Source organism: Triticum aestivum, chromosome 2A (genome assembly GCF_018294505.1).
Source record: "Triticum aestivum cultivar Chinese Spring chromosome 2A, IWGSC CS RefSeq v2.1, whole genome shotgun sequence".
NCBI lineage: Eukaryota > Viridiplantae > Streptophyta > Magnoliopsida > Poales > Poaceae > Triticum > Triticum aestivum.
This window is the reverse complement of record NC_057797.1, coordinates 389,055,576-389,079,338: the sequence shown is the minus strand read 5'-3', so window position 1 is coordinate 389,079,338 and position 23,763 is coordinate 389,055,576. Positions and strand designations below refer to the sequence as shown.

The following is a 23,763-nucleotide window of genomic DNA, read 5'->3' as shown; positions in this document are numbered from 1 at the left end:
CTAAGGTTTATCAATCCGTGAGAGGTGTAGGATGAAGATGGTCTCTCTCAAACAACCCTGCAACCAAATACAAGAAATCTCTTGTGTCCCCAACACACCCAATACAATGGCAAATTGTATAGGTGCACTAGTTCGGCGAAGAGATGGTGATAAAAGTGTAATATGGATGGTAGAAATATATTTTATAATCTGAATAAATAAAAACATCAAGGTAGCAAATAGTAAACGGGCACAAAAACGGTATTGCAATGCTTAAAAACAAGGCCTAGGGTCCGTACTTTCGCTAGTGTAATCTCTCAACAATGCTAACGTAGTTGGATCATATGATTATCCCTCAAAGTGTAACAAAGAATCACTCCCGAGTTCCTATTAGCGGAGAACAAAAGATAGGAATTGTTTGTAGGGTACTAAACCACCTCAAAGCTTTTCTTCCCGTTCGATCTATTCAAGAGTTCGTACTAAAATAACGCAAAACTATTTTTTCCATTCGATCTATCCTAGAGTTCGTAGTAGAATAACACCAAAGCATATTCATATTCATAATACTCAATCCACACAAAGAACTACAAGAGTGCCCCAAGATTTCTACCGGAGAAACAAGGACAAGAACCTGCATCAACCCCTATGCATATATTACCCCAATGTCACCGCTGGAATCCACAAGTTGAGTGCCAAACATATATCAAGTGAATCAATACGATACCCCATATTCACCATGAGTATTCAATTGCAAGACATATATCAAGTGTTCTCAAGTCCATAAAAGTATTCAATCCGATAACCACGAAATCTCAAAAGGAAAAACTCAATTCATCACAACAGGATAGAGAGGGGAAAACACCATATGATCCGACTATATTAACAAAGCCCGTGATACATCAAGATTGTGATATCTCAAGAACACGAGAGGGAGAGATTAAACACATAGCTACTGGTACAAACCCTCAGCCCCGAGGGTGGACTACTCCCTCCTCATCGTGGTGGCCACCGGGATGATGAAGATGGCCACCGAAGATGATCCCCCCTCCGGCAGGGTGTCGGGACGGGTCTAGATTGGTTTTCGGTGGCTACGGAGCCCTGCGGCGGTGGAACTTCTGATCTAGGTCAACTCCGAGGGGTTTCGGAATATTTGGAAATTTACGGTGCAAAGAAGGGGTACGGGAGGCCACCGAGGTGGGCACAACCCACCTGGGTGCGCCAGGGGGCCCTGGCGTGCCCTGGTGGGTTGTGCCCTCCTCAAGGCACCCCCAGGTGCAGCTCTGGCCCATTGGGTTCATTTTGGTCCATAAAAAATCCACAAAAAGTTTTGCGGTGTTTGGACTCCATTTAATATTGATTTTCTGCGATGTAAAAAAACAAACAAAAAACAGCAACTGGCACTGGGCACTGGGTCAATAGGTTAGTCCCAAAAAATGATATAAAGTTGCTATAAAATGATTGTAAAACATCCAAGAATTATAATATATTGACATGAATACTTCATAAATTATAGATACGTTGGATACGTATCAGCTTGCAAGCAATTTGACTAATGGGTTAGCCACGGGATCTTGTATTACGGAACGAGTAAAGAGACTTGGCAGTAACGAGATTGAAGTGGGTATGGTGATACCGATGATCGAATCTCGGGCAAGTAACATACTGATACACAAAGGGAACTGCATACGGGATTAGCTGAATCCTTGACATCGAGGTTCGACTGATAAGATACTCGTAGAATATGTAGGAACCAATATGGGTATCCGGGTCCCACTATTGGTTATTGACTGTAAATGTGTCTTGGTCATGTCTGCATAGTTCTCGAACCCGCAGGGTCTACACACTTAACGTTTGGTGACGATATAAGTATAGTTGAGTCATTATGGTGGTTACCGAAGGTTGTTCGGAGTCCCGGATGAGATCCCAGACGTGATGAGGAACTCCGGAATAGCGGAATAGTCCGGAGGTGAAGATCGATATATATATATATATATATATATATATATATATATATATATATATATATATATATATATATATATATAGTTACTATTCATCACCCAGGGTGCAGAATAAGTTATTCTTCACCCGAGGTAATCTTACGATCATTTCATAATTAAATTACGTTTGCAATTTAAATAGTTACATTCCTATTGATTCATTGCGTAAAATTTGGCATAAGAAAATAAAAATATAGGTCATAAGACAAGAAAATTTACAATTCATGTGTATTTTACACTATATTTTTACGTTCGTAATTTTACATAACATAAAATATTTTTTATAACGACTATATATTTTCTTACGGTCTCTTTTTACGTCGGAAATAAGACAAAACTTATGCAGGTAAAATAGAGTGGGATGAAGAATAATTATTCCTCACCCAGGATGACGAATAGCACGACCCTATATATATATATATATATATATATATATATATAATGAAAGGAATCGGAGTCCGAAAGTGTTCCAGGGGCACCGGGTTATGGCCAGGATGACCAAAAGGTATTTCGGGGGCCCCTGACAAGTGTTGGGGGGCCTCATGGGCCAAGGGGAGGGAGCACATCAGCCCACTAAGGGGTTGTGCGCCCCAAGTCCCCCACCCACGATCAATAGAGGAGGGGGGCGCCCCCTAGGGCTACCTCCACCTGGCTTGGGGGGCAAGTCACCCTAGGGTTTCCCTAGGGGCGCCCCCATCTATGTGGCCACCGCCTCCCTAGGGGAAACCTTAGGGCGCCCCCTCCTCCTCCCTTCCCCTATATATAGAGGGGTAGAGGGAGGGCAGCCGCACCCATCTATGCCACGGCGCTGCCCCTCCTCTCCCTCGTAGCCCTCTTCCTCTCCGTAGTGCTTAGCGAAGCTCTGCTGAGATTCCACCCCCACCACCACGTCGTCGTGCTGCCGAAGGACTCGAGATACTACTTCACCATCGCTCGCTGGATAGAGGAGGTGAAGGCGTCATCAAGCCGTACGTGTGTTGAACGCGGAGGTGCCGTCCGTTCGGCACTTGGATCGGGAGTTCGCGGGACGGATCGTGATTGGATCACGAAGACGTTCGACTACATCAACCGCGTTTCTTAACGCTTTCGCTTAGCGAACTACAAGGGTATGTAGATGCAATCTCTCCTCTCATAAATGTCATCTCCTAGATTGATCTTATCGAGCGTAGGAAATTTTTTGTTTCCCATGCAACGTTCCCCAAAAATGGTTCCATGAGCACAAGCATTTCGCGCCCTACTCTGACACATCGATCCGCAACCGTGAGTGGAAGTCCCTCAACCATCGGTGGTACACCATCCAAGAGGCCGTCTCCAAGTATTGCAGGCACTTGAAGCATCTCATGGCACGGTGGCCTAGCGGTGCACAAATCACCGAGTAAGTAAATTGATCACTAGCAGGATATCCTTTAGTTTTTTATCACTAGTCGGCTATGCTCTAGTTTTGTTGATCACTAGCAGGATATGCTCTAATTTTGTTGATCACTAGCCGGATATGCTCTTGTTTTGTTGAACACTAGCCGGACATACTCTATTTTTGTTGATCACTAGCTGTACATGTATTGTTTTGTTGCTCATTAGACGGAATTGCATTGTTTCACTTTTGTAGCCTACTCGTGCTTGTGTGGTGTACAAGAAGTTGGAGAATAAGTCCTTCACTATCATGCATTGTTGGTTGAAGTAGAATGGGAAGCCAAAGTGGATCCTTTTCATTGCCAAGACCGCCGCCCAATGTAACGAGGAAGAAACCTGTGACCTACCGACCTGGCCCAAGAACCTCCGAAAAAGGTTAGAAGAAATCTGCGGGGCAAGAAGTGGGAGGAGGAAAGGGCGAAGCAAGAAGGTGCGGCGGCCAAGCTAACGAAGAGATTCGAGGAGATCCTGGCGAAGAAGGAAGAGGCATGCGTGAGGCGCTCGGACATCAAGGAGGAGCGGAAGGCAGAGAGGTTCAAGCAGTTGATGGATGCGGCGGAGAAGAAGGTCAAGCTCGAAGAGAGGGGGACCATGATTGAGGAGAGGAAGGCTGCACTCGAGGAGAAGAAGGTCGCGCTCGAGGAAAAGAGGGTGAAGATCGCCGTCAATGCGGAAGACGCCAAGATGTTGACATTGAATATCGACTCTTTGGATGTCGACGCTAGAATTATCGTGCAATCCGTCCGCTATCAGATGCTGGAGTGGCAGAAAAATCAGTTGACGACGGCGCAAGATGAGGACGCAACAGAGGCGGAGGTGGACGCACACGCGGAGGCAACCTACGTAGCCGTGGCGGCACCTCCTTGATCGGGAAGCATCTTCCTGGGATGGCCGGTCCGACAGGGCAGAAATGCACGGACAGCCAGACTGATATTTTTTTTGGATTCGGGCATGTAAAAGCATATTTGCCTCCATTCGGTTGTGATCGGGGATGCGACCCGACGCGGGTGTGATCTGACGCATTGTGTGGATCAGCGTAGATTTGAATTTAAATTTGCTAGCGGACATAATGCGGCTACCGGTCCCACACTATACCCGCGGACTAGTGCGGGAGGTTTTTTGCGGATTACCGTTGAAGATGCCCTTAGAAAATAAATGTAGAACACTCCAGAACTTAAATGTGTTCGGGCAGCCGCGGAGGCCAGGCCAGCCAATCTTAACATCAGCCCGCGCTACTCACACACATTAATCCGGTATATGCAGGAGTAGTTACTACAATTGCATAAGAGAAATGACTACATTTCATATGTACTGTAGTAGTAGTGGACTAACGTCTGTTTCCGCAGAAGAACCGAGTCAAAAATATTGCTTGCAAGCAACATAACAGGTTGTGACTGGGTCAGGATGATAGGTTTGTTATACTCCTACTAATGTCTTGATGACGGAGCCATTTGGATGATGAAGGTGCATAGAGTCATCCTCTAGCTTTTCGAGATCGGTCCAGATACGCATGGAGTTTTGTTTGGATGCAAGTGACAGAGTTTTATCTCGCATGTCGTCAGGCCTATGTCCATTTCTGAATGTCACAGGCTTGGCTACCACCGGGCCTGACATTTGGCAGGACAGGATGACTTCGAGGGCAAGAAATAACATAAAAAAGGGATAGTAACAACGACCAGAGATGAGGAAGTTGATCGTGTATATACAATCGTTTCGGGGTCTCAAGACAGATGATTACAAGGATCTTGTCCGACGCCTGTGGCATCATGCGCGTGTTGGACGATGGCGTCAGGCGAGTGAACTAGCGTCAAATTGCACCACATGTGGAGCATCTATGGCTCCTTTGTTTATCAAGCAGAGCTGTGACCTGTGAGCTAACAAAAATGCTACTGTACTGTTCACCAAGGAGACCATGTCCATGTAAATTAGACTGCAGTGCACTTCCGACAATGACCAAGACTAAGTCAGTATAATACACCAAGAAATGATTAGCCATGAAAGTTCCTTCAAAATACAGGCTTCAAACGGAAATAGATGTGCTTCTGTATTTTATCAAGGAATAAAGGAGAATTAGGGAATCCTGTAGATAAGAAGCTACACTTGCTATCTTCAAAAAAAGAAGCTACGGGTGATGATCCTAAAAAATTGACCGCCTCGCCGGTCGTTGGAGGGAGACCATAATAACCATTCGATCGACAGCCACATGGGCACCAACCTTTGCAACATGGCTAGTGTTGCGCCCATCCCACTGCAACAGGACTCTTGCTGCAAAACATCATGAACCATTTTTTTTCCTCCTGTTGCAAGCCATTGCAACAGCACAAATGTTTCGTTGCAAATCAAATGCACAACATGTATGTTTCAGAAACCATAGCCCTTTTTTTTCAGGCCATTGCAACAGGACACATATTTCAGGAACATGGCCCCAGTTGCAGAAGCGCGATAGAGACGATCACCAACGGATCCACGATGTAAGTGCTACACAGAGCGGCGAGAGAGCTAGGGGACAGTGCAGAGACATGGCCGCGACGCGTTGGGAGCAACCTGTTCCTAACCTCGACCAACACAAAGTCAATGAGGAAGTCGCCGGCCACGCCATCTCTCGCCCCCGCCTCCTCACCAGTGCCCACTCCTACTCCGGCTAGTGCGCCTCAAGGTGACAACCCCATTCGTCGTCTGAATGCACGGGAACCAGCCTCCCTGGTCCTTGACGGTGTCCCGGCTAGGAGGGCTCTCACCACGCCGTCTCCTGGCCAGGTGGCCCGGGTCGAGGACCCCCATGTCGGTTCACTAGTGGGCCACGTCGAGCGGCCCATGGCATATGAAAGGAAGGCTCCTAAAGACTTGGCGTATACTCCAAGACATTAGAAGTCGTCTACTACACGTTCTCCTTATACATAATTGACTAGAATGTAACCCTAGACCCTCCGGTACCTATATAAACCGAGGGGTAGGGCTCGTAGACAACACACAAGGATCTCGAGATAGATCATGTGTATGTTGTACTCTACCCCAGAATAATAAAACACAAGCATGATGTAGGATTTTATCTCTGGGGAGAGCCCGAACCTGGGTAAGAACTTGTGCCCCTATTACCAATGTGTCAAGACCCTTAGTTCGAGATCCCCTATCCGAGATCCGTCGGATTTAATTTCGTCAGTCCTCACCAACGGCCTCCCTATTGGTGCAGACCCCCCTCCCCCCCCCCCTCCCCTCCCCAATTTTCAGCTGGGTGGGGTCCAGCCCTCCCCATTAACCCAATTACGATTTGTCACTTCAAATGTACCCCATGAAGGTCTGTTGATGTAGCAAAGCTCCTCCCTCGGTGTGCAAGAGACCCCATGTTGTGCAAACGATTGCAACAAGGGTCACGTTGCAAAACTAGGCTATGGTTTGGGTTGCTTCGGGTGTATGATCAAAGGCGGTCGTATGGTAGCGGAGGGGGTCGATGCGCGCGCAGAGATCAGCGGGGTGAACACAAGTGTTTCCGTTCAGTTAGGGGGCACAGAAGCAGACCTTTACGTTTTCATGTCCAATATCCAAGCCCGTTTTTACCAAGAAGGAGAGCTTGGAGTTTTCTACTGGTTGTACCATCACCGGCACCATCAAGAGATACAATCAAGAGCGCAGCTGGCAAAAAGTTACAAATAACAGCAAAAATCTTGCAGTAGCCCCTAAAACTGTAACTTTTGGCAGCAAACTGTCCGGTAAGATCCAGGGTTTATACCAGTGCTGTCAGTAACGAACTGTAACTTTGGCAGGAAATGACAAAGCACATACTGTAGATTACTAGAGGCGTGTCCCTAAACAACTCGGCCGTCGCGCCATTGGACGCGCGTGCGGACAGGACACCCAGCCGCCCTTGCAATTTCGTCACCTTCGTCTTCCTCCTCCTCCTCCCCGTCCCTTTCTCCTCGACGAAACATGTCGCCATTAGATGCGACTTGTTAGTGCACCCACTACATATATAACAAAGCTGCAGTCACCAATCGAGCTGCATCATTTGGTAGGGAGAGCTTAGAAGGAGGAGGAGAGCATATGCCTACGTTTGTCTGTCTGGCCAACCAAGGAGGGAGGGAGGATGCAGAGGTACACCACTAGGGACATATGGGAGATGGAGGACCGCCAGAGCCCGCGCATGGGGTGCAGCGTCGTCCTCGGCGTTGACGGCGGCGCCAGCAACACCGTCTGCGTCTGCATCCCGGCCGCCATGCCCTTCGCCGACCCGCTCCCCGTCCTCGCCCGCGCCGTCGCCGGATGCTCCAACCAGAACTCCGTAGGAGGTACGCGTACCACCACCACCTCCACCTGCCATCCAACGATCACATCAACGCTGCCCTGGCCTGGCCCTGGCCTGGATTCCACATGATAAATTCTTTGGCTTGAAATTCTTCAGAGGACAAGGCGAGGGAGACGCTGGAGCGAGTGATGGCGCAGGCTCTCCACAAGGCTCGCCGGAGACGATCAAACGTGAGCGCGGTCTGCTTGGCCGTAGCCGGCGTCAACCACCCCATCGACCAGCACAGAATGCTGGACTGGCTCAGGTGCTTATCTGTTACCTGCTGCCAAGAAATCCGCAGGAGAAGCTGAATTAACTCTGAAATTAACTTCCAGGGAGATTTTCCCGAGCCATGTGAAGCTGTTCGTGGAGAACGACGCGGTGGCGGCACTGGCCAGCGGCACCATGGGCAAGCTCCACGGCTGCGTGCTCATCGCAGGGACAGGGACCATAGCCTACGGTTTCACCAGCGACGGCAGGGAAGCTCGGGCAGCTGGTGCAGGGCCGGTGCTAGGTGACTGGGGCAGGTTAGACACACACACCTCTAACTTCTTCTGTCTTTAACTCCATGGTACTATTATCTTTTAAGCGGAGGAAACTGGTTAAGAAGCAACTACTGAAGCTGATTTCTGATTGTTGCGGCACTATATATTGCAGTGGCTATGGGATTTCAGCACAAGCATTGACAGCAGTTGTGAGGGCCTATGATGGCAGGGGTCCTGAAACACTACTCACAAACAACATCCTTGACTTCCTTGGACTCGCATCGCCGGATGAACTCATAGGGTAAATCTCCTTTTCAATCGATTAGCTTGTTTTATTTTACTTGCTGTGAAAACAAGTGGAAGTCTGTTTCAGTTACTTGGCGCTTACAGAGTTCGGTTACCAATTGAAAAACCCTACTCAAATATTCATCTGCTGACATTATGTGAGCTGAAGCATAATGTTAACTAGGAGTGAAGAGAGCACAGAATGAAAAACTGCAATAATGTGCTACCATGAAAATTGCAACAACTGCTTACCTGTTCACTTTTTTCATGACAGTTGGACATATGAAGATCAATCTTGGGCGCGCATTGCTGACATTCTCCCTGTTGTGGTAGAATCTGCCGAAGCCGGCGACGAAGTAGCAAACAAGATCTTGCACAATTCAGTTGGTGAACTAGCTTCCAGTGTCAAGGCTGTAGTGCAGAGACTTGCGCTGAGTGGGGAAGGTGAAATAGGAACTTCCTTCTGAATGACATGTATAACAGGCCTTGCCACAAACATATAGGCTACTTGCCATAAAAATAGCAAATACTTCCTCCGTCCCATAATATAAGACGTTTTTTGACACTACACTAGTGTCAAAAAACGTCTTATATTATGGGACGGAGGGACTAGAAAATAAATTTGTTGTCCTCACAAAAAAAACAACTTCTGAATACTCTGTATTTGCTTTGCCCCAGGAACAAAGGTTTCAACATGTTTCTGACCTTCTAATTTTGCAGATGGAAAAGATCTATTTCCACTTGTTATGGTCGGCAAAGTTCTTGAGGCAAACCAGAGGTGGGACATTGGTAAGGAAGTGATAAGTTGTGTTACCAAGACATATCCAGGGGCATATCCAATACATCCCGAGGTGAACCAAACTATAAACTCACTGTGGGTCTACCATAATGCCTAGTTGGAAATATTCTGCCGATTCCGCCATTTTTTATTAAATGATTGATGTGAAGAAATATTTCAGAGAAGATTGTAGTTGCATTAGGAATAAAGTTAAGGATTGGTTTCAAAAGTTGACGAAATGGTGATCCAAACTAATTCTCATAGAAAACTTATGTATGTTTCTACCTGCAGGTGGAACCAGCTGTTGGTGCAGCATTACTAGCATGGAATGCTATAGCAAGTGAATTGGATGGTGATCTTAGGGCTGCTGCTTAAAGTGCTCAGCACTTATTTCTCCTACCATATTCATGTAAATTATGTTTGTGTCACACTATCACCTAGTGTTTTGCATTTGTTTTAGCAAGTTATTTTGAATGTGTTGTAATGTCTTCAAGAAGGTTTATGTCACAAATATGTGAAAAGGGAAAGAAAGAATACTAGTTTAGCTGAAAGTTTTTTCGACGGAAAAGGTACAATAAAAAAAGAAATGAAGATGCTTATGTCCTCTGTGAGATCTTGCTCCGAAATGACCTGAAGTTCAGTATGACACTGCTGAAAGATACTCCCTCCGTCCCAAAATAAGTGTCGCTGACTTGGTACAACTTTGGGTGGTTCACAAATAAGACCAGTAAGCATAACACCACTTGACTCAGATTGAGACAAATGTTGCTCAAGCAAACATGACTGCAGTGACTAGTACACACAAACAGAACATAACATTTATATCCCATGTAGAGTGGAAATGACTAACAAAAATGCTAATTAGAGGGCGCTACTTTCAACAGTCATCAGCCGCCAAGAATTCTTGCAACAAAATACTTTACCCGGATGCCTGACAGAGAGACATATAGGTTCCCCGCAAAAAAAAGAGAGACATATAGGTACTTCAAAGTGAACAAAATAAGCCAAATGGCAGGCACTTGCCTCAAATGCGGTCATGCTCAGGCAAACATCAAAACAATGGTAGTCATATCAATCAACCACATACATTGCTCAGGTACATGTTAACCATGTAACTTCAACAACTTATTAATAAATAAAAAAGTACTTCAATAATGACTAACAACTAGACAACTGGATACATTTCGAAATAGAACCATTTCTTGAAAAAATAGCTTCCCCCATAATCATCCAAGATGGTACATCAGTATATTACATATAGGATTATTATGGCCATTAGTAAAACTAGAATTTTAATAAAAAGGGGGGAAAAACTAAGGTACACCACGTTTATGTACCTTGATGTTAGGGGAAAAAACTACAGGATAAACAATACATTTCATATAAGAACACCATCATGTATATAAAAATTGCTGGCAAAAATACTATCACCCTCACATATTATATGAATTAAGCATGCCGTAAATGTCATTCAATATTCCCCCGCAAAAAGATGACATTCAATATTCACTTATACATACACAATACAATATGTGAATATACCATCTGCAGAGTGGCAAACTATGAAACAACTGAACAAAGTATTCACATTTTGTTTAGCCATATGTGTATAGAAATCAGAAAGCTATGTGCAGTGCACCTAGCTTCTATTTATAACCCCCGGCTTGACACCCAGAACTTCGTATGTCTATCGATTTGCATAGCCAATTTGGGCAGATACTTTTAGTAGGATATTGTTTACTCCGTCATGACATCAATAGCTTTCTACCACCTCCTAAGCCTCTCCCAACAAAATTTAGAACCTACATTATCTGCGAAATGCCAAAGGTAATCAATAGTAAGCACCGATCAGCCTTCATACACATAATCAGTTGTGATGGAACATAAATGATGAGATAATGACTAAAATTTAGAGCAGTGGTTTATTAGAACTTGAGTCCCATGTGTCAAATGTCTAACCCTAGAGGCAGAGCCAGAAAAAATTGATTTGGGGGGGGGGGGGGGGGGGGGGGGGGAGGAGGACTGAGGCTAAGGTTGGGGAGGGCCAAACACTGAAAAAAATGAGCTTTTAGCAGCAAATGATCACTAAACATGTACTGTTCATAAGAAAATTAGTAGTAGTAAATCACTGATGTTGGGGGGGGGGGGGGGGGGGCTGCTGGTCCCCACTGTCTCCGCCACTGTGTAACCCTAAGGCACTGGTGATACATTGTCTATTCAAAAAGTGTGGCACTGAGAGGGGGGGGGGGGTCTTCGAGAAAGCACAAAAGCCTTGTCTTTGGATTCATTGATAGAAGAAGAGTTTATACAGGAAAACAGACGAGCACACCCGTTGTTACAACACAACACCACTAAACACCAGCCGTATAAACAGTCGAGAGCAATGCAGCTAGGCCGCTCGCGCCCACCATCACCCAATGTCTGGCTTCCATCCTAATTGTGTCAAGAAGGCTAGATAGGATGAGTTGGGCGCTGATGAAGATGACTGCATTGTGGTGCTTCTAGATGCACCAAGCCACCAGCATGATGGCAGTATGTGCCCTTTCGGGCCGAGGTCTGGAGTGAGAGGCAAGTAGCCAGCCACCAGTCCACGAAGGCATCCCCTGCCTCGGGAGGTCGAGCCGTCAATCGGACGTAGGAAAGCACCTCGTCTCCATAGTCTGATTCCCTGCCACACCATGTGCGTGAAGGAGCAGCCTGTGAGTGTTGAAATATATTGCCTGCCTCTCTACATCAGTTCGGACTTTTGAATGAACTGGCTGGAGCATGAATTCAAATGGTATCAGAGCCAAGAGATTTTGAGTTCAAGACTCTGCCAACACAGTATTAAATAAAAAATATTCTGCGGCCATTGATCCCACGTCTAAGGACTAAAATAGCCTAGACGTGAGGGGTGTTAAGCTTCATGCGCTAGCCAACGCAACCAAAAGTCCGAACTGGTGGAAAGGGCTAGGCAATCCACATATACACTTTAACACCTCGTCTCACATGTGACGCGGGAAGTCAACACATGGATAGACTCAGAGGTATGGATCAAGAGGCCTATATGTGGACACAAATGGGGGCAGCAACAATTTTTGGATAAATTGCGAAAGTCAGGACTTGAACTCAAGACCTTAGCTCTGATCCATGTTAAGCTTCATGCACTAACCAACACAACCAAAAGTCCAAACTGATGGAAAGGGCTAGGCAATCCACATATACACTGCAACAAGGGGGAGTGTTGAAATATATTGCCTGCCTCTCTACATCAGTTCGGACTTTTGGATGAACTGACCGGAGCATGAATTCAATAGTGAGGAGATAAGCCTGTTAGATGTGTATAGTCCCTTTTCTGTATATCTCTATTGTATAAGGGGTTTCCTGCACTTTATCGCACATGTATATGTATTGGCCTTTGGCCCTCAGTGAATGCCAATTGCTCATTATCCAACATGGTATCAGATGCCAGGCTAGCCACTTCCTCCCGCACGCTGCAACTCCGTGCACTCCGTACCTAGCCTGCCCGCCGCCGGCCGCCTGCTCCCTTGCCTCTCCACATCCAGCTGCTGCCTCCTCTCAGCTCCTCACCGTCTGGACGCTCTAGCCACCTCCGCTCCCGTTCGGCTGTTGCAGCCGCTGCCGGGGCCCGTCCGGCCGTCACCGCCCCCGGCCTCTCCATCTGCCGCCGAGGCCCATCTGGCTGCAGCTCCTCCTGACCTCCCCAACAGCTCATACGGCCGCAGCTCCTCCCGGCCTCCCCAGTCGCTCGTCCAGCCTCCGCTGCTTCTCCTTGGCTCGTCAGGCTGGCCGCTACCACCGTAGCCCCCGCTCAGATGCTTCCCCCGGCTGCTTCCCGCTAGCGCTCGCTCGAGGGTGGAGCGTCTGCCCCGATCCAGATCGGGTCTTCTGTCTGTTGACCAAAAAAAAGGGCAAAAGCAGCAGAGAGACTTCCTCATGTCCTCTTCGGGCTATGTCGCGGTCCCTCGGTGCTCGGTGATCTTCGATGGCACCAACTATGCAGAGTTTGCAGGGTTCATGCGTATCCATATGCGCGGTCTTCTTCTGTGGGGTGTTCTCTCTTGCGAGGTCCCCTGTCCGCCATGCCCTGTTGCTCCTGTGGCTCCTACCCCGCCGGTGTCGCCGGTCCTTGCTGCTGATGCTTCTCAGGCTGATCGAGATGCAGCCAAGGCGCTCAATGATGGTGCGGTTGATGCTTATGAACAGCAGGTATCTGCCTATTCAAATGCTCTTTCTGTCTACCGGGATGATCTGTCTGCTTACACTCAGTGGTGCAATGATGATGCATGTGCTGCTGCTGTTCTCACTGTGAGTGTCCTCCCTCAGTTTGCTTCGGAGTTCATGGGCCTCGGCACAGCTGCAGCGATGTGGTCTTATCTCTGTCAACGCTATCAGCCCTCTGGTGATGCTTTTTACTTATCTGTGGTGCGTCAGGAGCACGCTCTTCAGCAGGGTGACTCATCTATTGAAGAGTTCTACACACAGAGTTCTGTCATCTGGCGCCAGCTTGACTCTCTTCGGACAGTTGTTTGTGGATCTTGCCGCTGCTGTCAGACTATGCGGTCCGACTTGGAGTTTCAGCGTGTCCATGAGTTCTTATCTCGCCTCCGCTCCGACTTTGAGCCTCGACGTGCTCACTTGCTTGCTCGTTGCCGTGTTCCTATCTCGGAGGTACTTGCTGAGCTTCGTGCTAAGGAGACCCTCCTTCGTTCTGCTGGGTTGCTTGCGGTTCCTTTTGTGTTGGCTGCCTGAGCTCCTGTGTCGTCTGCTCGTCCCACTGCTCCACCGCTCCTGCCCACACCTTCAGGGGGGTGGGTCGCCCTCCATATGTTGAGAAGGGACGGTCGCACCGTGACACCTTCTCTGACTACTGCTCCAGGCCAGGTCACCCAGAGTCTGATTGTGGCCGGAAGCAGCGAAACCAGAGGCGCTCCTCTTCCAGTGGTACTCTTGTGTCGTCATCTACTCCGTCACTCATTGACTAGGACATTGTGCGGCTCAAGCGCCTTCTAGCTTCCTCCGGTTCTTCATCGATGGGTTCTGCGGCTGCTGTGACTGCTTTCACCACTTCATCACCGCCGGCATCTACACCGTCAGGTACATCTTCGTGGGTTCTGGACTCTGGAGCTTCCTTTCATATATCCTCTGATTCTTCAGCTTTGTCTTCTCTTCGCCCTCTTGATTTTCCTATTAATGTTTTTATTGCCAATGGCACATCTCTTCCTGTTGCTAGTCATGGTATTCTTTCCACTCCATCCTTTTCTGTTCCTAATGTTTCACATGTTCCTCGCCTTACCATGAAATCTTTTTTCCACTGCCCAACTTACTGATTCTGGTTGTCATGTCATTCTTGATACCGACTCTTGCTCCATTCAGGATCGTCGCACCAAGGTTTTGGTTGGTGCTGGCCCCCGGCGCCGTGAGTTAGAGGGCCTTTGGGAGGTTGACTGGCTTTGTGTTCCTTCCGCTGCCACCACTTCTGCCAGCTCTCATGCTCTTGCTGCCTATTCGTTTGCGTCCTTCCAGCAGTGGCATCATCGCCTTGGTCACATATGTGGCTCTCGCTTGTCATCATTAGTGCGTCAGGGCCTCTTAGGGTCTGTATCTGGAGATGTTTCTTTACCTTGTAATGGTTGTAGACTTGGCAAACAGACCCAGTTACCTTATCCTACCAGTCAGTCGGTATCTCAACGTCCTTTTGACTTAGTTCATTCTAATGTTTGGGGTCCTGCTCCCTTTGATTCGAAAGGTGGTCATCGCTACTATGTTTTGTTTATTGATGATTTCTCTCGCTACACTTGGCTCTACTTCATGAAATCTCGTAGCGAGGTTCTCTCTATATACAAACGATTTGCTGCCATGGTTCACACCCAGTTTTCCACGTCTATTCGTACTTTTCGTGCTGACTCTGTTGGAGAGTATATCTCCCAGCTATTGCATGGTTTTCTCGCGGAACAGGGTACTCTTGCCCAGTTCTCATGTTCTGGTGCTCATGCTCAGAATGGCGTTGCAGAACGTAAGCATCGTCATCTGCTTGAGACGGCTTGTGCGCTAATGATTGTCGCTTCCCTTCCACCCCACTTTTGGGCCGAGGTTGTTTCTGCATCCACCTATCTCATCATCATTCAGCCATCGACTGCTCTGCAGGGTGGTATTCCTATAGAGTGTCTCACTGGTCGTTCTCCTGACTACTCAGCTCTTCGTATGTTTGGATGTGTGTGCTATGTCCTTCTTGCCCCGAGAGAACGCACCAAACTGACTGCTCAGTCGGTTGAGTGTGTTTTTGTTGGCTACAGTGTTGAGCACAAGGGCTATCGCTGTTGGGATCCTGTTGGTCGTCGCTTGCGCATCTCGCATGATGTGACTTTTGACGAGTCTCGTTCTTACTACCCACGTCCTTCTTCCTCGAGCTTCTCTATGGACGATATTTCTTTTCTTCTCCTTCCCGATACACCCTGCTATGTGCCTCATGTTTCACCCCTTCCTCCGGCACCTCTCTTTCATTCTCATTCACCACCGACACCCTCTTCCCCATCCTCCTCCACCTCTCATCATCTCCAGTCCGTCACCCTTTCTCACTGTTTCCTCTTCACTATACTCGCCGCCCTCGTATTGAGGATGCTTCCCCTGATGCGTCTTCCACCTCTGGTGCGCCTCCCTTCACGCCTCCCCCGGTTCATAACCTCCGTGCTCGGCCTCGCCCCCTGCCTGATCGCTATTCTCCTGATCGGTACGGCCTCTCTGTTATTGCTGAGCCCACTTCCGATCGGACTGCCATGACTCAGCCTGAATGGCAGCTTGCGATGGCCGAAGAGCTTGCTGCCCTTGAGCGCTCTGGCACATGGGATCTGGTTTCCCTTCCTTCCAGTGTTCGTCCCATCACCTGCAAGTGGGTCTACAAGATTAAGACTCGCTCCGATGGTTCTCTTGAGCGCTACAAAGCTCGACATGTGGCCAGTGGCTTTCAGCAGGAGCAGGGACGCAATTATGATGAGACATTTGCTCCTGTGGCCCACATGACCATTGTCCGCACTCTCCTTGTTGTGGCTTCTGTTCGTCATTGGTCTATCTCTCAACTTGATGTCCAGAACGCCTTTCTCAATGGTGAGTTGCGTGTGGAGGTTTATATGCAGCGACCACCGGGGTACTATGCTCCTGATGGTATGGTCTGTAGACTTCGCCGCTCCCTCTATGGTCTTAAACAGGCCCCTCGCGCCTGGTTCGAGCGTTTCACCTCTGTGGTGACTGCCGCTGGTTTCTTGCCCGGTGATCATGATCCCGCGTTGTTTGTTCACACGTCTCCTCGTGGTCGGACTCTGCTCCTTCTCTATGTTGATGACATGATCATCACTGGTGACAACTCTGACTACATTGCCTTTGTTAAGGCACGCCTTCGCGACCAGTTCCTCATGTCTGATCTTGGTCCACTTTGATATTTTCTTGGGATTGAGATCTTCTCAACCTCTGATGGCTTCTACATCTCCCAGGAAAAATACATTCAGGATCTTCTTGCTCGTGCCGCTCTTGGTGACGAGCGCACTGTTGTGACTCCTATGAAGCTCAACGTTCAGCTTCGTGCCTCTGACGGTGACCCTCTTCCTAATCCCACTCGCTATCGTCGCCTCATTGGCAGCTTGTCTACCTTGCTGTTACGCGTCCCGACATCTCCTATCCTGTTCACATCCTGAGTCAGTTTGTTTAAGCACCCACCTCTGTCCACTATAGTCATCTCCTCCGTGTTCTACGATATCTTTGTGGCACAATCTCTCATCGCCTTTTCTTTGCCCGCTCCAGCTCTCTCGAGCTCCAGGCCTACTCTGATGCTACATGGGCTAGTGATCCCTCTGATCGACGCTCGTTGTCTGCTTACTGTGTCTTTCTTGGTGGCTCTCTTATTGCCTGGAAGACAAAGAAACAGACTGCCGTTTCTCGCTCGATACAGAGGCTCAGTTGCGAGCCATGGCTATGTTGACGGCTGAGGTGATCTTGTTACGGTGGTTACTTGAGGATTTTGGTGTGTCTGCTACTACCTCTACTCCCTTACTGTCAGACAGTACCGGTGCTATCAGTATTGCGCGTGACCCGGTGAAGCATGAGCTCACCAAGCACATCGGTGTGGATGCCCACTTTGTGCGTGCTGCTGTGCAGGATCAGACTCTCGCTCTTCACTATGTGCCCTCTGAGTTACAGTTGGCGGACTTTTTCACGAAGGCACAAACTCGAGTGCAGCATGGCTTTTTTCTCTCCAAACTCAGTGTTGTTGACCCACCATGAGTTTGAGGGGGGGGGTGTTAGATGTGTATAGTCCCTTTTCTGTATATCTCCGTTGTATAAGGGGTTTTCTGCACTTTACCGCACATGTATATGTATTGGCCTTTGGCCCTCAGTGAATGCCAGTTGCTCATTATCCAACAAAGCCATCGTCTCTGTAGTCTGATCACATAAGACGCAACAGGGTGCGTGCTGCAGACCACGGCACGCCAGGCGCTCGGAGGTCCAGCAACGATCTTGGCAAGCCATCCACAAGAAGAGCTTGACCCTGTGGGGGGCCCAGCTGATAGCCCCCGGGAGAGTGTGTCGTAGCAACTCCTGAATGTATGTATACTGGCAGTCGAGGCGCCATTGGAGTATATCCAGGAAGGTGGAAAGATGCACCAAGCGCACTAGCCGCCAGAACCGGATGTATTGCCATAGGGCTTCCTGGATGTCACATAGGGCTCAAGGCGCCCCTGATGTCACATAGGAACAACCAATAGGGGATACGGATAGCTTTCTGTCACATAGGCCTTGAGCCACATACGAACAACCAATAGGGGACGCTCTTTGGGCACGCTTTGGGGCTGCACACGAACTTCGGGGATTTTGAGATGAGAGAAGTGCATATTACACCCTTCAACTCTAGCCCTAGTCTAATATACAGCCCCCAACTCCAATACCATCTACTTTACACCCCCCAACTCTCAAAACCAGGCGGAATTCAACCCTCCCCTCCCCGTTGACCGGTTTTAACCCAGTTGACCGGTTTTGACATGTTGACTGGGTGAACAGTAACAAAAAAATCAAAAAATATTTTGGTTTTTCCAATGAGTGAACAGTAAATTCAAAAAAAAGTTGGAAATAAAATTCAACAAGCAGTTTCGTTTTTTTACCTGGTGAATAGTAAATTCCAAAAATACTTTTTTCCAAAAAAACCGAATTACTTTTGCGTAGACGATTTTTCAGCGCGTGATGTCTGTGACAATTTTCAGCTTGTTTGGACATTTCAGTGGTCTCTCAACAAAAAATATATCAGCCCGAACTGTTAACTGTTTCATGCAAATATAATTCAGAAATTTTTGTTTTCTTATTTTTTTTCCTGAAATTTACTGTTCACCCAGACAAAAAATCAACATTTTAAAAAATCAAAATTATTTTATTATTATTTAATTAGAACTTTTTAAAATTTTACTGTTCAGCCGGTGAAAAAACGTAATTTTTTTAAAATATATTTCTTTTGAATTTACTGTTCACCCAGTCAACAGGTCAAAACCGGTCACCAGGGAGGGGAGGGTTGAATTCCGCCTGGTTTTGAGAGTTGGGGGGTGTAAACTAGATGGTATTGGAGTTGGGGGTTGTATATTAGACTAGGGCTAGAGTTGAGGGGTGTAATATGCACTTCTCTCTTTTGAGATCACTAAATGAATCTACAGTAGCGTGCCACACATTCATCCTGACAGAGTAGAGAATGTTGCTAGCTGGTTATGATTAATAATTCTATTTGTCCCATACAAGCAGTTAACAAGTTTCAGTGTAATACTCCCTCCGTCCCAAAATAAGTGTCTCAACTTTAATACAACTTTGTACTAAAGTTAGTACAAAATTGAGACACTTATTTTAGGACAGAGGGAGTATATGAATATGAAGTACCTACAAGTTAATGATAAGTTAGTTTCAAATGGATATTTATAGGAAATCTAATCAATTGGGTTGGAGTGTTCACTGAAATGTACAACTTGAACACATCCATTTAGTGCAAGATAAGAAAGGTTATCTCACCTAGCAGCTCCAACTTATGTTGTATCTTGTAAGTCATCCTTTTGTTTATTCCTTAGACCTGCAACAAGCTTGCATGTCTTCAAGAAAGCACCCAGTAACTGCACAAAAGGCATTAAGTATGAGTAAGACTCTTCCCATCTTTTTTTTTAGAAAATGGAAGATATATTATCTCCAGCATCTGCATCATTGATGCACAGAACAAGTATTCTTCTAACTATTAAATACTAATGATCTATCATCATAATGCACAGATATATATCGAAGCACAGAAACCAATTACTTGGAACTTTCACATATAACAGGCACAAACATGCAGGTGCCACAGGAGGTGCAAAATTCAATCACATTAGGTATCCAAAGCAAGTGATTACATTCAAAGAAACAGCTCAAGGATTAGAAATTTAAGTGTGTACAGACCAGGGTAGATGAGTAAGTTAGAATTGGCCACATGACCCACATACCCCAGGATACTGCTGAAAGACGGGAGAATAATGCTCGAGAGTCACATATATCTTTTGCGCAATACTTAGGAGTGCAGTAACCTTGTTTTCCAAAATGTCAACCTGAATCGAATGGGCAAACACTTAAAGAGGTTATAATATGAATTGAGTATACATGTGTTACTGCAGTCAAGCAGAAGCATACTCAAACAAAGAACATAAAATGTATCCCAATCAAAATTTAAAGATATCAGCAGACTCACTTGCATGCTGACAATGAAAAATGTTCTTATTTGCCAAATAATTGCATACCCTCTATAACACAGGAACATGATTATGTAACCATCTACTAGTTTTACCCTCCGATGCTCAAATAATTGAAAATAACAATAGATGAATCAAAATCAGGAACGTAGCTCCGAAAAGATTAAATTCACTTGATGCAGCTAATAAAAAAACTGGTTTATCTGACAAATGGATGAGCATAGCTTGCACTAAGTGTTTGGATAGGCTTAACTTAGGCTTATAAGCCAAAAGCACAAAACTAGGTTCTTTTTTGGCTTATAAGCCAAACTCCAAAAACCAAAGTTAAGCCCAACCAAACACCCACTAAAGCGTCTTCGCCTGTATCACGCAGCCTTTCAATCAGGATAATTCACTGTCTACTTGATTATAGCCATAAATAAGAAGTGCCCTTTTTTGCGGGGATAAGAAATGCCCTTATGAATTAGATACCTCTCAACATAAGATCAATTGGAAAGGATTGGTCCCTTGTTTAAAAACCAACATCAGATATGACCAGAAAAGAAATACCTCAGCTTCAGCTTTTCGAAGCTCGGACCGTCTTCGGTCTAGCATTTGCTTATATGAGAGGCCCTTCTTTGTTAGTACTATTGCCTGTTGAACCACATGGTTGCATTGATCCCTCAGATCATCTGATCTGAATTCAGCAATACTCGTATCAATTTGTGTGAGAATCAACAATATGGATTATATTCAGAAGATAGATGCACATACCTTTTCTCATTTCCTTTGATGTCTCCTGAAATTTTATGTTCAATCTCCACAAATTCTTTTGATAAATCCATAATAGATACCATAATGAAATCTAGTTGTATTATGTGCTCATTTTTGCCTAGAAACCCATTGTATTCCAACTTTTTTGTTTCAACTTCATGTAAGGTAGTTGAGGCAATCTCTGTAGTCTGGCTCAGTTTGACGAGCTCCTTATCCTCCATACTCTGCTCACAACTCTCGTATGATCTTGCTGATACATGAGGCTCCATCTCGATATCACGAAGTATCATTTCATCACTCTCTTGCTTGGTTAGCTCTGGATTTTCATGATTATTTTCAATGAAGTGTTCCTTTTCTAGTAACAACAACTTTTCTGTTAGCTTCTGATTTTCTTCATTAGCTAAACGCAATGCCTTCTCCCTTTCTGAGAGTTTAGCTTCAAGTGAGGACACTTCTGCTTGAGAATTCCGTGAGGCATCTTCCATGCTGGTCCTACAGTCATCAACAAAATTTCTTGTCACAGTTCGGTATACTTCATCTCTAATAGTGCTTTCAACATAGAGATCCTCATAGTCTCCTTTAATGATGCCGACTTGTCTCATAATTTGTTCTTCAAGTGACAATCGAAGTGATATTTCCCTCCTGGCATCAGATATCTGGCACGATAATTCCTTAATATCATTCATCTTTTCTGCAAGCAAACCTCTAAGGTGCTGGTTTTCAAGGTACAATGAATCAATTTTATTATCCAATCTGCAATTTTCCTCAAGTGCCTCGCTAGTGCTGCAAACTGTAGGTGCCTTTATGGTACTAGCAATGATTGTGTCAACCCTTGAAATGATGTCAGGAACTTTCTTTCTTAGATGCTCAAATTCTAGATCATGCTTAAGATCTAATGACGCCTTCTCTCGTTTGAATTTGAACAGCTCTTCCGTTTTATCTTGTAAGTACAATTCATGCAACCTCTTTAATTTACTAATCTCAGATCTGAAGTAGTTTATGATTTCTTCCCCAGTTGAACCCTTGAGATGCCGAAAGTCGGATTTTTCAGAAATTACTTCTCTGGGACTTACAGATCTCTGTGTTGCAGACTTCTTGGTTTCCACACTGGAAGATGCAGAGTGTTCCTCCCCTGTTTTATTTCTTAAGAGATTGTATTTCCATCTGTTACTCCTGTTACCCAGATTTTCATGCTTACTGCGGGGACTATGTGATTCATCTTCTGAAGGTAACAGCATATCCGAAATAGACATCAACTCTTGACGGATTGCACCGCACTGAACCACAGTTTCCTTCCGGTTCTCCCTTAGATTGTTAACAATGGAACTTTGTTCAAAAAACCTCCTCTCTAGCTCATCCTCAAGAGTTCTGATACAGTCTCCAATCATAATGCCGGTGACCTCTAATTGCAAGTCATGCTCCCACTGAAGATCGTGAATTGAAGCGTTGAACAGGCTCAACATGTCCTTAATTTGCCGGAACACCAGTATCAAGAGTAGCTTAAGGTCATTGAACACCTCATCTATCTCTACTATTGGCTTTCCATGATGGCATATCACAGGGCATGAAACATCTGCATCACTGTCATGAACAAAGTTCTGGCTTCTCAAGAGCATCATATCCTCCTTGAGCCTATTAAGCTGTTGATCGACTTCCAGTTTCATCAAATCTAAGTAGTCTGTGTAGTTGATCTCTACATCTGCATCCAGAAGGTGTTGGTGTAGCCGCGACATTACAGTTGCAAACGCCTCAAAGTTGCTTCCGATATCACAGCTGCAATTGCAGGAGAACAAGGATGGCGGTGGTGGCACTGGTGAACCTTCCAAAGACGAGGGTGTGTCGAGAGAAGGCCGATTGAGCAAGGACAAACCATTGTGAGGTGTGCATCGGGATTGGCTAGTGTTGGCTGCTGGTATGGTCAGCCTAGCAAGAAATGGATCCATTCCTTGGTCAAACACCTGCAGCATTTATTTTAAAGAAAAATTACAAACAATTAGTTCTAGGATGATGTTTACGCTTTGGCAGTAGTAGAAAAATGTGCAAGCGGGGCACAGTGTTGCCTCATTGTGATGTACAATTCGCTTCTCACTTAACGGCCGGCCATTACAATGGGCAGCAAACAGCAAAAATTGTATCTACTCCAGTCCAGCCCACACCAAAAAAACCAGTTGCGGTAAAAATGCACGGAAGTCTAACAGCAGTTGGTTCTCCCTGCTCTTCTTATCCCTACCATTACCAAATACTGGTAGGAAGCCAACCAACAGCAGAGCGCACAGTTGATTCTCTCGCGCAGCTCCCTCGGCTGTCCATAGAACCATAAACAAAAACGGCTGACACGCGTTTCCAGTTACAACCAGCGGCAGCGGGTGACACTCGGTTAACAAGCAAGCTCAACCCAACCCCGAGCCGAGACGGTTGATTTACCGCCAAAATTGACAGTGCAAAAGGAAGCGGAAGCGGGAGCGCGGAGAAACACTTACGGGCTCGATCTGCGCCATGGGCAGGAGTTGCGGCTCCGGCTCCGAAAGCCGTGGCCGCCCCGAAGGGGAGGAGAGGAGCTAGGGTTGGGAGAGGTGGTTGCAGCGGGAGAAGAGGGCAAGGACAGAGAGGCGGTGGAGGAGGGAGCGGTGAAAGCGGGCTGAGGATTGGACCAGGCGGCCGATCGCTGGCTTGGCTTGGCTTGCCGCGGGGAAGACGACACACCAGACAAGTCACCACCGGGCGGGGCGGGGCGGGGCGAGGCGGACGGCGCGGGGTGGTAATAATAACCAACGGACCAGCTGCGGCACGGCCATTTTTGATCGCACGGCACGGAGAAGCTGACGTCGGGGTCCATTTCAACGCGGGGCCCATCGGACGGCGGGGTGGTTGGGAGGTGGGAGTGTGTAGCGACCGCGTAGTGTGGGACACGTGCTGTGTGGCTGGGGCCCAGCAGTCGGTGGGGGAGAGGGAGAGAGAGAGAGAGAGAGAGAGTGGGGTGCTGAGCTGGACTGATTATACACGTACAGTACGGGACAAGAGCGAGGGAGATGCGCATGAGTTTGAGGGTGGCCGT

General features: G+C 46.7%; 2 protein-coding genes across 2 annotated transcripts; one reads left to right on the top strand and one right to left on the bottom strand.

Annotated features, from left to right (window-relative positions):
* Positions 1-7,231: 7,231 nt before the first annotated feature.
* LOC123188757 (N-acetyl-D-glucosamine kinase) lies at positions 7,232-9,802 on the top strand. Its single transcript, XM_044600993.1, has 7 exons — positions 7,232-7,672; positions 7,786-7,933; positions 8,004-8,195; positions 8,326-8,454; positions 8,713-8,882; positions 9,159-9,289; positions 9,508-9,802. The coding sequence occupies exons 1-7, from the start codon at positions 7,471-7,473 to the stop codon at positions 9,589-9,591; spliced, it is 1,056 nt and encodes a 351-aa protein (XP_044456928.1). The 5' UTR covers positions 7,232-7,470; the 3' UTR covers positions 9,592-9,802.
* An 857-nt stretch (positions 9,803-10,659) lies between these two features.
* On the bottom strand, positions 10,660-23,445 carry LOC123188756 (WPP domain-associated protein). Its single transcript, XM_044600992.1, has 6 exons — positions 23,189-23,445; positions 20,709-22,666; positions 20,505-20,631; positions 19,713-19,814; positions 19,252-19,349; positions 10,660-11,027 (listed from the first exon to the last, which is right to left on the bottom strand). The coding sequence occupies exons 1-5, from the start codon at positions 23,204-23,206 to the stop codon at positions 19,266-19,268; spliced, it is 2,289 nt and encodes a 762-aa protein (XP_044456927.1). The 5' UTR covers positions 23,207-23,445; the 3' UTR covers positions 10,660-11,027; positions 19,252-19,265.
* Positions 23,446-23,763: the final 318 nt, after the last annotated feature.

What these genes read in the sequence shown, in the direction of transcription:
- LOC123188756 (XM_044600992.1), bottom strand. An exon ending in TTCGAAAAGCTGAAGCTGAG is followed by an intron (nt 19,815 to 20,504) that starts GTATTTCTTTTC and finishes CATTCGATTCAG; the next exon opens with GTTGACATTTTGGAAAACAA. An exon ending in TCTTTCAGCAGTATCCTGGG is followed by an intron (nt 19,350 to 19,712) that starts GTATGTGGGTCA and finishes CCTTTTGTGCAG; the next exon opens with TTACTGGGTGCTTTCTTGAA.
- LOC123188757 (XM_044600993.1), top strand. Translation starts at nt 7,471, where the DNA reads ATGCAGAGGTACACCACTAGGGACATATGGGAGATGGAGGACCGCCAG. An exon ending in CAACCAGAACTCCGTAGGAG is followed by an intron (nt 7,673 to 7,785) that starts GTACGCGTACCA and finishes GAAATTCTTCAG; the next exon opens with AGGACAAGGCGAGGGAGACG. An exon ending in GTGCTAGGTGACTGGGGCAG is followed by an intron (nt 8,196 to 8,325) that starts GTTAGACACACA and finishes TATATATTGCAG; the next exon opens with TGGCTATGGGATTTCAGCAC.